Raw genomic sequence first — 13,739 nt, forward strand, 5'->3', positions numbered from 1 at the left:
CAGTCTGTAATGTAGACTGTAGCCTGGTTATTAAGCTGGGTGAGTGTACTGGCAGTCTATAATGTAGACTGTAGCCTGGTTATTAATCTGAGTGAGTGTACTAGCAGTCTATAATGTAGACTGTAGCCTGGTTATTAATCTGAGTGAGTGTACTGGCAGTCTATAATGAGGACTGTAGCCTGGTTATTAATCTGGGTGAGTGTACTAGCAGTCTATAATGTAGACTGTAGCCTGGTTATTAAACTGGTTGAGTGTACTGACAGTCTATAATGTAGACTGTAGCCTGGTTATTAAGCTGAGTGATCGTACTGGCAGTCTATAATCTAGACTGTAGCCTGGTTCTTAACCTGAGTGAGTGTACTGGCAGTCTATAATGTAGACTGTAGCCTGGTTCTCAACCTGAGTGAGTGTACTGCCAGTCTATAATGTAGACTGTAGCCTGGTTATTAATCTGAGTGAGTGTACTGGCAGTCTATAATCTAGACTGTAGCCTGGTTCTTAACCTGAGTGAGCATCCTGGCAGTCTATAATGTAGACTGTAGCCTGGTTATTAATCTGAGTGAGTGTACTGGTAGTCTATAATGTAGACTGTAGCCTGGTTCTTAATCTGAGTGAGCGTACTGGCAGTCTATTATGTAGACTTATTCTTGGTTCTTTCGGTAATAAAAAAAAATAAGAAACAAAAACCACGACATTTCCATCACAACACAAGCGATCGTCTTCAGGAGGAAAGAGGGGGAAAGTCACCGAAAGCAACCGCTTGTGAAGGTGTAGGGGAGTAATGGATGACATGACGTCATGAGCACCGTGAATCGGGATGACGTCACGTCACGGGGATTGTCAGGGGGGTACTTAAGGGGGACCCCGTGACGTAGGGGGGTCGCTGTGGGAGCCGGGGGACACCGAGCGTCTGACAAGGAGGCCTCTCCTGCTCGTGACGGGACGGAGTTGGCTGATCCCCTGTCCGGGTTCTACGAGTAGGAGAGCTGAATTCGAGAGAGCCAGGGGAAGTAGGGCTCAGCGAAGTCTCGGAGAGCCGGCCAGAGTTACGAGGGGAGCTGCTGTCCTCGGTCGGGCGGTGTTGGCTGAACCCCCGTCCCAACTCGAGTGAGAGAGCCCAAGAGATAGCTGGGGCTAGGGACCGATAGAGCCGGAGGTCCGAGTGAAGGACCAAGTGTAGGGACACCTATCTCTGGTGTCATTTGTTACCCTTGTGTTAATAAACTGGCATCTTCACCACACAACCAAGGTTTCAATAAACTCGTTTAGAATTTTTTGTTTTTAAACAATGGTTTTATTAACAACTTCGTTTAACTCACGGTCGAGAAGTGCTTTAATGGCGCCTGAGACACGTGGCGCCTGCTTTTTGTGCGAGCCGATTCCACAGTTATAGAGACCGCGGCGTTTTTGACCTACACAAATATATATAATAAAGCGTCCATACAAAATGTAAATTGCTTGAAAGTAGTGAATTAATTGATAGAGGCATGCATTGTCACCGGATCTGAGTACGTGTGCAAAATGTGGAATTGATTGGACAACGGGAAGTGGACGAGATTTTGATTACAGGATTTGACCCAGACAAACAGAGGAATCAAGTGAAGTAAAACCGCTGAACGAAGGTTTCAAAAATGGGCGTGGCACGAGAGCTCCCGCGGCGCAACGAAGTGGGCGGGGCCTATGTGCCCTGAGGTCAGAGAGCACCCACGTGATGTGCAGTGTCACCAAACGTCTGGGTGTCAGAACGAAGTGGGCGGGGCCTATGTGCCCAGAGGATAGAGAGCACCCACGTGACGTGCAGTGTCACCAAACGTCTGGGTGTCAGAACGAAGTGGGCGGGGCCTATGTGCCCTGAGGTCAGAGAGCACCCACGTGACGTGCAGTGTCACCAAACGTCTGGGTGTCAGAACGAAGTGGGCGGGGCCTATGTGCCCTGAGGTCAGAGAGCACCCACGTGACGTGCAGTGTCACCAAACGTCTGGGTGTCAGAACGAAGTGGACGGGGCAAATGTGCATCACCAGAGAATTAACACTGCCCGTAGACTCAACACTGCTACCCATAGACTCAACACTGCTACCCATAGACTCAACACTGCTACCCATAGACTCAACAATGCCCATAGACTCAGCACTGCACCATAGACTCAACAATGCCCGTAGACTTTTCACTGCCCATCGAATTAACACTGCCCACAGACTTAACACTACCCATAGACTCAACACTGCCCACAGATTCAGCACTGCTCATAGGCTAAGAATTGACCACAGACTCAAAACTGCCCATAGACTCAAACCTGCCCGTAGACTCACCACTGCCCATAGAATCAACACTTCACCATAGAATCAACACTTCACCATAGACTAACACTGCCCATAAACTCAACACTGCTACCCATAGACTCAGCACTGCCCATAGACTCAACACTGCACCATAGACTCAGCACTGCCCATAGACTCAGCACTGCCCATAGCCTCAGCACTGCCCATAGACTCAAAACTGCCCATAGACTCAGCACTGCCCATAGACTCAGCACTGCCCATAGACTCAGCACTGCCCATAGACTCAACATTGCCCATAGATTCAGCACTGCCCATAGACTCAGCACTGCCCATAGACTCAGCACTGCCCATAGACTCCGCACTGCCCATAGACTCAGCACTACCCATAGATTCAGCACTGCCCATAGACTCAGCACTGCCCATAGACTCAGCACTGCCCATAGACTCAGCACTGCCCATAGATTCAGCACTGCCCATAGACTCAACACTGCCCATAGACTCAACATTGCTCATAGATTCAGCACTGCCCATAGACTCAGCACTGCCCATAGACTCAGCACCGCCCACAGACTCAGCACTGCCCATAGACTCAGCACTGCCCATAGACTCAGCACTGCCAGGTTAGGTGCAGCGGTAGGAGGTCACGGGACACACCTTGCAGGTGCCAGGGGTTGACTGACTGAGATGCCTGGCAGAGGCAACCACTGTGCCAACTTAAACACACACCCTACACACAGACAAATATCCCCCATGTAGCCTCTAGCTACTGTAGGGGCAAGTGCTGTCAGTAGCGAGCAGCAGCGCCTACGAAGGCTACCGGCACTGCGGCACACACAGAGGGGGTGGGTGGCCAGCACCACGCCCGGCCGCCTTTGTCTCCCCACCTGGCCATGATTACTGCACACACCGCAACAAGAGCGACTCATTCGAGGCTGAGTCGACCTAGGGAAGGCCCACCTGGGCACCCCACCCCACCCCCTCTCCCCTCCACTCCCCCCAACCCCTCCCCACACACCCCCTCCTCCACCCCTCCCCCCCTTCATTCTCTCCGCCGCGCTGCATTGTGGGTCTCGCCACCGTCATGGCGGAGTCGGGCGGAGACGGTGAGCGTCTCGCGACCGGGGGAGAGGGGCTCCCCCCCCCCCTCCTCCCTCACCCCCCTCTCGCGCCCCCTCCTCCTCGCGCCCCCCCCACCACTCACTTAATGGTGCCCCCCACATTCCCCGTGCCCCCCCTCAGGATTCTTTTTGGCGGGAAAATCTCCACAACCCCCCCCCCCCCCCGAGTTCGTCGCTTATCCGCGTTGCAATTCCTAACGCGGATAGGCGAGAGGCGCGCGCGCCATTGGCTGATCGCGCCGTCACGTGGGCGGCGCCGGCTAATGGCGCGGGCGCCTCGCCTATCCGCTGTGGGAAATGTGAAGCCTGCGGCCTTGCTATCCGTTTAACGTTGTTTAGCTTCGCTGATTAATAGTTTCTGTTTATTAAATCTTTAATCGATGCGAGGTTTTCATTGAGGAGAGGAAGAGAGAGGGAGACCCTGAGGCGGGGTAGCGAAATGAGATTGGGAAGTCCAATCTTGGGTTGAGGAATGGGGGTCGGCGGAGGGTGGGTGGGTGGTTATCTGTCTCCCTGCCGCTAATGGTGAGGGGAGGCCCGGCAGAGGCGGCCAGGCAAGGCGGTAGGCTCCACTCGGAGACCGAGGAAAATGCTAGGCCGCGCAGCTTAGCCCGCTTCGCCTCACCGGCTCCCCCATTCCTCCAACGTAAAATATTGCTCCCGGCCACAGGAACGTGGAATTGGAACCTCGTTAAATAGGGGTTCGCGATTGGAAGCGTTTACATTGGAGGGGGGGAAAACAAGTACCCAGTCCCTGAACCCCGTGACGGAAGTCTGGATAGCGGTTTTGTGCTTTGGATGCACGCGACTCTAGCTCCCGGCCACAGGAACGTGGAATGGCATCGCAAAACTCCCCACTTCACCAACACAACAGCCCCGTTAGAGGCTTCGTAACCGGGACAGCTGCGTCTTTCGTGTGCGACCCTGCGAGTCGAAACGGGCACCCGGTGCGGAGTTAAACATCGCCACTCGGGAGAGACAAAGGCGGCCGGGCGAGGTGGTGGTGGCGGCGGCCACATTCCTGCTGCTGCTGCTTCTCCCTCCATACTCACACAGCACTTGCCCCTACAGCCTGTTAGAGGCTACACGGGGGATCTTTGTGTGTAGGTGCTGCTCCTCGCGACTGACAGCACTTGCCCCTACACTCTGCTAGAGACTACACGGGGGATCTTTGTCTTTGGTGGTAATTGTGGTGGTGATTGTGGTGGTGGTTGACAGTAGTTGTGGTTATTGTTGTGGTTGTGTTGTGGTGGTTGTGCAGACCGCACTGGAAAAACCATTGCCCCAGCCAGCTTCGTGTTCCACCCCACGGAACGTCCTGGGAAGGTCTCACTCACCCCCTACTCACCACCCACTCGCCACCCACTCACCACCCACTCGCCACCCACTCACCACCCACTCACTACTCACCCACCCACTCACCCACCAACCCACTCACCACCCACTCATCACCCACTCACCACCCACTCACCACTCACCCACCCACTCACCACCCACTCACCACGAACTCAGCCACTCACCACTCACTCGCCCACTCACTCACTCACCCACCCAACCACTCACACACCCACTCACTCACCACTCGCCCACCCACTCAACCACTCACCCACCCACTCATCCACCCATCCACTCACTCATTCACCTACCGACTCGCCCAATCACTCACCCACCCACCCACTCACACACCCACCCACTCAGCATCCACTCACCCACCCACTCACTCACCCACCCACTCATCCACCCACCCACTCACCCACCCACCCACTCACCCACCCACTCACACACCCACCCACTCACCATCCACTCACCCACCACCCACTCACTCACCCACCCACTCATCCACTCACCCACCCACTCACCCACCCACCCACTCACCCACCGACTCACCCACTCACCCACCCACTCACCACCCAGTCACTCATTCAATCACCCACTCACTACTCACCACCCACTGACTACCCACTCGCCCATCTTGTGTTGTGTTACAGAGAAGAACAACTTCATTTGGAGCTGATGATCCAGACGGTGAGAGACACACTGAGAGAAACACAGAGAGACACACGGAGACACGCACAGAGACACGCACAGAGACACGCACGGAGACACGCACGGAGACACGCATGGAGACACGCATGGAGAGACGCACGGAGAGACAGAGAGAGACACACACACAGACACACAGAGACACACACAGAGAGACACAAAGAGACACAGAAAAACGCGAAGAGAGACGCGGAGAGACACGCGGAGACACAGACGGAGAGATACAGAGACATATACACAGAGATATATACACAGAGACATATTATACACAGAGACATATTATACACAGAGACATAGTATACACAGACATATTATACACAGAGATATTATACACAGAGACATATTATACACAGAGACATTATACACAGACATATTATACACAGAGACATATTATACACAGAGACACATTATACACAGTCATATTATACACAGAGACATATTATACACAGAGACATTATACACAGAGACGTATTATACACAGAGACGTATTATACACAGAGAGGTATTATACACAGAGACATATACACAGAGACGTATTATACACAGAGACGTATTATACACAGAGACGTATTATACACAGAGACGTATTATACACAGAGACATGTTATACACAGAGACATATTATACACAGAGACGTATTATACACAGAGACGTATTATACACAGACGTATTATACACAGAGACATATACACAGAGACATTATACACAGAGACATATTATACAAAGAGACATATTATACACAGTGACGTATTATACACAGAGACGTATTATACACAGAGACGTATTATACACAGGGACGTATTATACACAGAGACGTATTATACACAGAGAAATGTTATACACAGAGACATATTATACACAGAGACATATTATACACAGTTACATTATACACAGAGATATATTGTACACAGAGACATATTATACACAGAGACATACACAGAAACATATTATACACAGAGACATTATACACAGAGACATTATACACAGTGACATTTTATACACAGAGACATATTATACACAGAGACATATTATACACAGAGACATATTATACACAGAGACATATTATACACAGAGACATATTATACAAAAAGACATACACAGAGACATTATACACAGAGACATATTATACACAGAGACATTATACACAGAGACATTATACACAGAGACATTATACACAGAGACATTATACACAGAGACGTATTATACACAGAGACGTATTATACACAGAAACGTATTATACACAGACATATTATACACAGAGACATTATACAGAAAGACATACTATACACAGAGACATTATACACAGAGACATATTATACACAGAGACATTATACACGGAGACATATTATACACAGAGACATATTATACACAGAGACATATTATACACAGAGACATATTATACACAGAGACATTATACACAGACATTATACACAGAGACATACACAGAGACATTATACACAGAGACATTATACACAGAGACATTATACACAGAGACAATATACACAGAGACATATAATACACAGATACATATTATACACAGTGACATATTATACACAGAGACATATTATACACAGAGACATATTATACACAGACATTATACACAGAGACATACACAGAGACATTATACACAGAGACATTATACACAGAGACATTATACACAGAGACAATATACACAGAGACATTATACACAGAGACATATTATACACAGACATATTATACACAGAGACATATTATACACAGAGACATATTATACACAGAGACATATTATACACAGAGACATTATACACAGAGACATATTATACAGTGACATATTATACACAGAGACATATTATACAGAGACATATACACAGAGACATATTATACACAGAGACATTATGCACAGAGACATATACACAGAGACATTATACACAGAGACATTATACACAGACATATTATACACAGAGACATATTATACACAGATACATATTATACAGAAAGACATACACAGACATATTATACACAGAGACGTATTATACACAGAGACGTATTATACACAGAGACATTATACACAGAGACGTATTATACACAGAGACATGTTATACACAGAGACATTATACACAGAGACATATTATACACAGTTACATTATACACAGAGACATATTATACAGTGACATATTATACACAGAGACATATTATACACAGAGACATATACACAGAGATATATTGTACACAGAGACATTATACACAGAGACATTATACACAGAGACATACACACAGACATATTATACACAGAGACATATTATACACAGAGACATATTATACACAGTGACATTATACACAGAGATATATTATACGCAGAGACGTTATACACGAGACATATTATACACAGACATATTATACACAGAGACATTATACACAGAGACATATTATACACAGTGACATATTATACACAGAGACATATTATACACAGAGACATTATACACAGAGACGTATTATACACAGAGACATTGTACACAGAGACATTGTACACAGAGACATATTATACACAGAGACATATACACAGAGACATATTATACACGGAGACATATTATACACGGAGACATATTATACACAGAGACATATTATACACAGAGACATATTATACACAGAGACATATACACAGAGACATATTATACACAGAGACATGTTATACACAGAGACGTTATACACAGAGACATTATACACAGAGACATATTATACACGGTGACATTATACACTGAGATATATTATACACAGAGACTTATTGTACACAGAGACATATTGTACACAGACATATACACAGTGACATTATACACAGAGACATATTATACACAGAGACATTATACACAGACATATTATACACAGAGACATATTATACACAGAGACATATTATACACAGAGACATATTATACACAGAGACATATTTTACACAGAGATATATTATACACAGAGACATATTATACACAGAGACATATTGTACACAGAGACATTATACACAGAGACATATTATACACAGAGACATATTATACACAGAGACATATTATACACAGAGACATATTATACACAGAGACATATTATACACAGAGACATATTATACACAGAGACATATTATACACAGAGACATATTATACACAGAGACATATTATACACAGAGACATATTATACACAGAGACATATTATACACAGAGACATTATACACAGATACATATACACAGAGACATATAATACACAGAGACACACTGAGATTCACTGAGACATAGACACACAGAGACTCAGACAGAGACACACTTAGACACAGTTTGACAAATGGGGTGGGTTGGTGGGTTAGTCGGTGAATTATTGAATGGGTGGTTGAGGGAATGGGTGAGTGAGCAAGTGGGTGAGTGAATCGGTGAGTGAGTGGGTGCGTGAGTGAGTTGGTCTCCGTTTGTCTCTGTGCTTGTCTCAGACTCGGATGGTACAGAATGTCCGTCAGCAGCCAAACTCGCCAAGAATGTAAACACTCCAGTCTTCCCTCCACTACAGCCAGGTACTCGCTCACCTACCCACTCACCCAACCACTCACCTCACCTACTCACCCACTCACCCACCTACCCACTCACCCGCTCACCTACTCACCTGCTCACCTACTCACCTGCTCACCCACCCACTCACCCACCTACCCACTCACCCAACTACACACTCACTCACCCACCCACTCACCCACCCACCCACCCACTCACTCACCCACTTACTCACCCACCCACTCATCTTCTCACCGACTCACCCGCTCACCCACCTACCCACTCGCCCAACCAATCACTCACTCACCCATTCACCCACTCACCGTTCCACCCACCCACTCACTCACCCATCCACCCATCCATCCACTCATCCACCCACTCACCCACCCACTCACTCACCCAATCACCCAACCACTCACCCACCAACTCACCCACCCACCCACTCACCCACCCGCCCACTCACCCACCCGCCCACTCACCCATCCACTCATCCACTTACCCACTCACCTACCCACTCACTCACCCACCCACTTACTCACCCCCTCCCCTTCCTACCCAGTGATCTCTAGGAACGTGTTCATGACCTCGCCTCCCAGTCAATCGGCAAACAGCTCAGACAGCGATTCCGGTGAGACTCCCCGCGTCTTCCTCCCCGTGTCCCCCTCCCCGTGTCTCCCTCCCCGCGCGCCCCTGCCGTGACGCCCCTCCCGTGACTCCGCCCCCCCGTGACTCCGCCCCCCCGTGACTCCGCCCCCCCCGTGACTCCGCCCCCCCGTGACTCCGCCCCCCGTGACCCCCCCATGAACCCGCCCCCCATGATACCCCCCCGTGACTTCGCCCCGTGACTCCGCCCCTCGTGACCCCCTCCCCTGTGACCCCCCCTCCGTGACCCCCCCGTGACCCCCCCCCCTGTGACACTTCCCCCCACCGTAGAGGAGTCCAAGCCGAGTGGTTTTCGTCTGAAGCCGGCGACGCTCATCGCTGGGAGAAGCAGCGAGGGTGAGCGGCGCGGGGGGTCATGGGGGGCTGGTCACGAGGGGAGGTCACGTGGGGGGTCATGAGGGGTGGTCATGGGTAGGTCACGGGGGAGGGGGGTCACGGGGACATGGGGACATTGATGGAGACAAAAGAACAGATGCGTAGGGACACTCACTGTCTACCCCACCCCCCGTGTCCCCCTGTGTCTCCCCGTGTCTCCCCCCGTGTCCTCCCGTGTCCTTCCGTGTCTCCCCGTGTCCCCCTGTGTCTCTCCCATGTCTCCCTGTGTCCTCCCGTGTCTCCCCGTGTCCCCCCGTGTCCTCCCGCGTCTCCCCGCGTCTCCCCGCGTCTCCCCGCGTCTCCCCGCGTCTCCCCGCGTCTCCCCCCGTGTCTCCTCGTGTCTCGCCGTGTCTCCTCGTGTCTCGCCGAGTCTCCTCCCGTGTCTCCCCCCGCGTCTCCACCTGTGTCCTCCCGTGTCCTCCCGCGTCTCCCCGCGTCTCCCCGCGTCTTCCCGCGTCTCCCCGTGTCTCCCCGTGTCTCCCCGCGTCTCCCCGCGTCTCCCCCTGCATCTCCAGCTGAGTCAGCAGTGAAGTTCCGCTCGGTTCTCCGCCCAGCAACGCTCCACGCCCCTCCTACTCAGCAACCTCCTCCTCCTGCAGCTGGTGACTCACCCACTCACTCACCCACTCGCCCACCCACTCACTCACCCACTCACTCAATCATTCACTCACTCACTCAATCACTCATCCACTCACTCACCCACCCACTCACTCAACACCCACTCACTCAACACCCACTCACTCAACACCCACTCACCCACTCACTCACCACTCACTCGTTCACTCACTCAATCACTCGTCCACTCACCCACTCACTCACTCACCACCCACTCACTCACCACCCACTCACTCACCACCCACTCACTCACCACTCACTCACCACCCACTCACCACCCACTCACTCACCACCCACTCACCCACCCACTCACTCACCACCCACTCACTCACCACCCACTCACTCAATCATTCACTCAATCATTCACTCACTCAATCATTCACTCACTCAATCATTCACTCACTCAATCATTCACTCACTCAATAATTCACTCACTCAATCACTTGTCCACCCACCACCCTCTTTCTGTCTGTGAGAGTAGAGAAGACACTGACGGTGCCTTTGCTGAAGCCAGCCACGCTACACCCTCCCCCCTTTCTTGGTGAGCTACCTCCTCACTCACCCACTCACCTGCTCATTCACTCGCCCACTCACCCACTCGCTCACTCACCCACTCACCCACTGGCATACTCACCTACTCACCTGCTCACTCACTCACCCACGCACTCACACATTCAGTCACTCACACATTAACTCACCGACTCGCTCACCCACTCACTCACCCACTGACCTACTCGCCACCCACTCACTCGCTCACCCACTCACTCACCTACTCACCCACTGTCACTCACCCACCCCCTCACTCACTCACCTACTCACCCACTCTGTCACTCACCCACTCACTCACTCACCCACTCACTCACCCACTCACTCACCTACAGACTCACCCACTCACCCACTCACTCACCTACCCACCCACTCATCTACTCACTCACCCACTCACTCACCATCAGACTCACCCAATCACTCATCTACCTACTCACTTAGCCACCCACTCACCCACCCACCCACCCACTCTCCCATCCACTCACCCTCCCACCCACTCCCTCACCCACTCACCCACTCACTCATCTACTCACCCACTTACTCACCCACTCACCTACCCTCTCACTCACGCATTCACATGGTGGTTTTTGCATGGTAGTTGTGGTTGTTGATTAGTGGTAGTTTAATTGTTACTGCGGTTGTGGCGGTTGTTGTGGCGGTTAGTGTTGTGGCGGTTAGTGTTGTGGTTGAATTGTGGTTGTGGCGGTTGTTGTGGTGGTTAGTGTTGTGGTTGCATTGTGGTTGAATTGTGGTGGTGGCGTTTGTTGTGGTGGTTGTTGTGGCGGTTAGTGTTGTGGTTGAATTGTGGTTGTGGCGGTTGTTGTGGCGGTTAGTGTTGTGGCGGTTAGTGTTGTGGTTGAATTGTGGTTGTGGTGGTTGTTGTGGCGGTTAGTGTTGTGGTTGAATTGTGGTTGTGGCGGTTGTTGTGGCGGTTAGTGTTGTGGTTGAATTGTGGTTGTGGCGGTTGTTGTGGCGGTTAGTGTTGTGGCGGTTAGTGTTGTGGTTGAATTGTGGTTGTGGTGGTTGTTGTGGCGGTTAGTGTTGTGGTTGAATTGTGGTTGTGGTGGTTGTTGTGGCGGTTAGTGTTGTGGTTGAATTGTGGTTGTGGCGGTTGTTGCTGTTGTAGGTTCCTCCGTTGCATCTCTGCCTGAAGGTTCTGCCAGTGAAAAGGCGTCCGGTGAAGCGGAGGAGACGGCTCGGGGAGACGCGGAGGAGTCACGGGGAGACACGGAGGAGACGCGGGGAGACACGGAGGAGACGCGGGGAGACACGGAGGAGACACGGGGAGACACGGAGGAGACACGGGGAGACACGGAGGAGACACGGGGAGAAGTCGGGGAGACGCGGGGAGACGCTGGGGAGACGCGGGGACACGCGGAGACACAGGGAGACGCGGAGGAGACACGGGCGGACGTGAGTACACGGCCCGCGAGTGAGGTTTGGTGTGATGTCAACAGAGCGTGCCCAGTTCGTTACTAGTACAGCACTAGTGTGTCGTGTGGTGTACATTGTAGTGTGTAGTGTGTGGTGTAGTGTACATTGTAGTGTGTCGTGTAGTGTACATTGTAGAGTGTAGTGTACATTGTAGTGTGTAGTGTAGTGTACATTGTAGTGTGTAGTGTAGTGTACATTGTAGTGTAGTGTACATTGTAGTGTGTCGCATAGTGTACATTGTAGAGTGTAGTGTGTGGTGTAGTGTAGAGTGTACATTGTAGTGTGTAGTGTACATTGTAGTGTGTAGTGTAGTGTACATTGTAGTGTGTCGTGTAGTGTACATTGTAGAGTGTAGTGTAGTGTGTAGTGTAGTGTACATTGTAGTGTGTAGTGTACATTGTAGTGTGTGGTGTAGTGTGTAGTGTAGTGTACATTGTAGTGTGTAGTGTAGAGTGTGGTGTAGTGTGTGGTGTAGTGTGTGGTGTAGTGTGTGGTGTAGTGTACATTGTAGTGTACATTGTAGTGTGTCGTGTAGTGTACATTGTAGAGTGTAGTGTGTGGTGTAGTGTACATTGTAGTGTAGTGTACATTGTAGTGTGTGGTGTAGTGTGTAGTGTAGTGTACATTGTAGTGTGTGGTGTAGAGTGTGGTGTAGTGTGTGGTGTAGTGTACATTGTAGTGTGTAGTGTAGAGTGAAGTGCATAGTACTGTAGTGTATACTGTAGTGTATAGTTTAGTGTATAGTAGTGTAGTGTATAGTCGTGTATAATAGTGTAGTGTATATTGTAGTGTACGTTAGTGTAGTGTACAGTAGTGTACAGTAGTGTATAGTGTAGTGTACAGAGTGAGGCGTTGATTGGTAGAAGGTTCTGAGGCCTTGACAGTGCAAACTCGGGAGGCCACGCCAGGAGCTGTCCGGATGCCCTGGGCCGCTGTGCCACACTTTGTCACAGGCTCCTTTGATGGCCACAGCTACAGTGAGGGAAAAAGGTATTTGATCCCCTGCTGATTTTGTACGTTTGCCCACTGACAAAGAAATGATCAGTCTATAATTTTAATGGTAGGTTTATTTGAACAGTGGGAGACAGAATAACAACAAAAAAATCCAGAAAAACGCAAGTCAAAAATGTTATAAATTGATTTGCATTTTAATGAGGGAAATAAG

General features: G+C 49.9%; 1 protein-coding gene across 5 annotated transcripts in view; it reads left to right on the forward strand.

Annotated features, from left to right (window-relative positions):
• The first annotated feature begins 3,277 nt into the window (after positions 1-3,277).
• LOC116936923 (ran-binding protein 3-like) overlaps positions 3,278-13,739 on the forward strand; it is a 36,593-nt gene continuing 26,131 nt past the window's right edge. The window contains exons 1-9 of one of the 5 annotated variants that reach the window (XM_032944070.2): positions 3,278-3,383; positions 4,660-4,724; positions 5,387-5,423; positions 8,887-8,967; positions 9,501-9,569; positions 9,875-9,940; positions 10,495-10,581; positions 11,076-11,135; positions 12,267-12,553. In XM_032944070.2, coding sequence (XP_032799961.1) covers positions 3,362-3,383; positions 4,660-4,724; positions 5,387-5,423; positions 8,887-8,967; positions 9,501-9,569; positions 9,875-9,940; positions 10,495-10,581; positions 11,076-11,135; positions 12,267-12,553 — 774 coding nt within the window. In that variant the 5' untranslated portion in view covers positions 3,278-3,361. The remainder of the gene's footprint in view (positions 3,384-4,659; positions 4,725-5,386; positions 5,424-8,886; positions 8,968-9,500; positions 9,570-9,874; positions 9,941-10,494; positions 10,582-11,075; positions 11,136-12,266; positions 12,554-13,739) is intronic. The other 4 variants (XM_076057863.1, XM_076057864.1, XM_076057866.1 and 1 more) reach the window with 4 other exon arrangements.

This window comes from Petromyzon marinus, chromosome 85 (genome assembly GCF_048934315.1).
Source record: "Petromyzon marinus isolate PM22_M1 ecotype Great Lakes invasive population chromosome 85, UKy_Petmar_22M1.pri1.0, whole genome shotgun sequence".
In the NCBI taxonomy this organism is placed as follows: domain Eukaryota; kingdom Metazoa; phylum Chordata; class Hyperoartia; order Petromyzontiformes; family Petromyzontidae; genus Petromyzon; species Petromyzon marinus.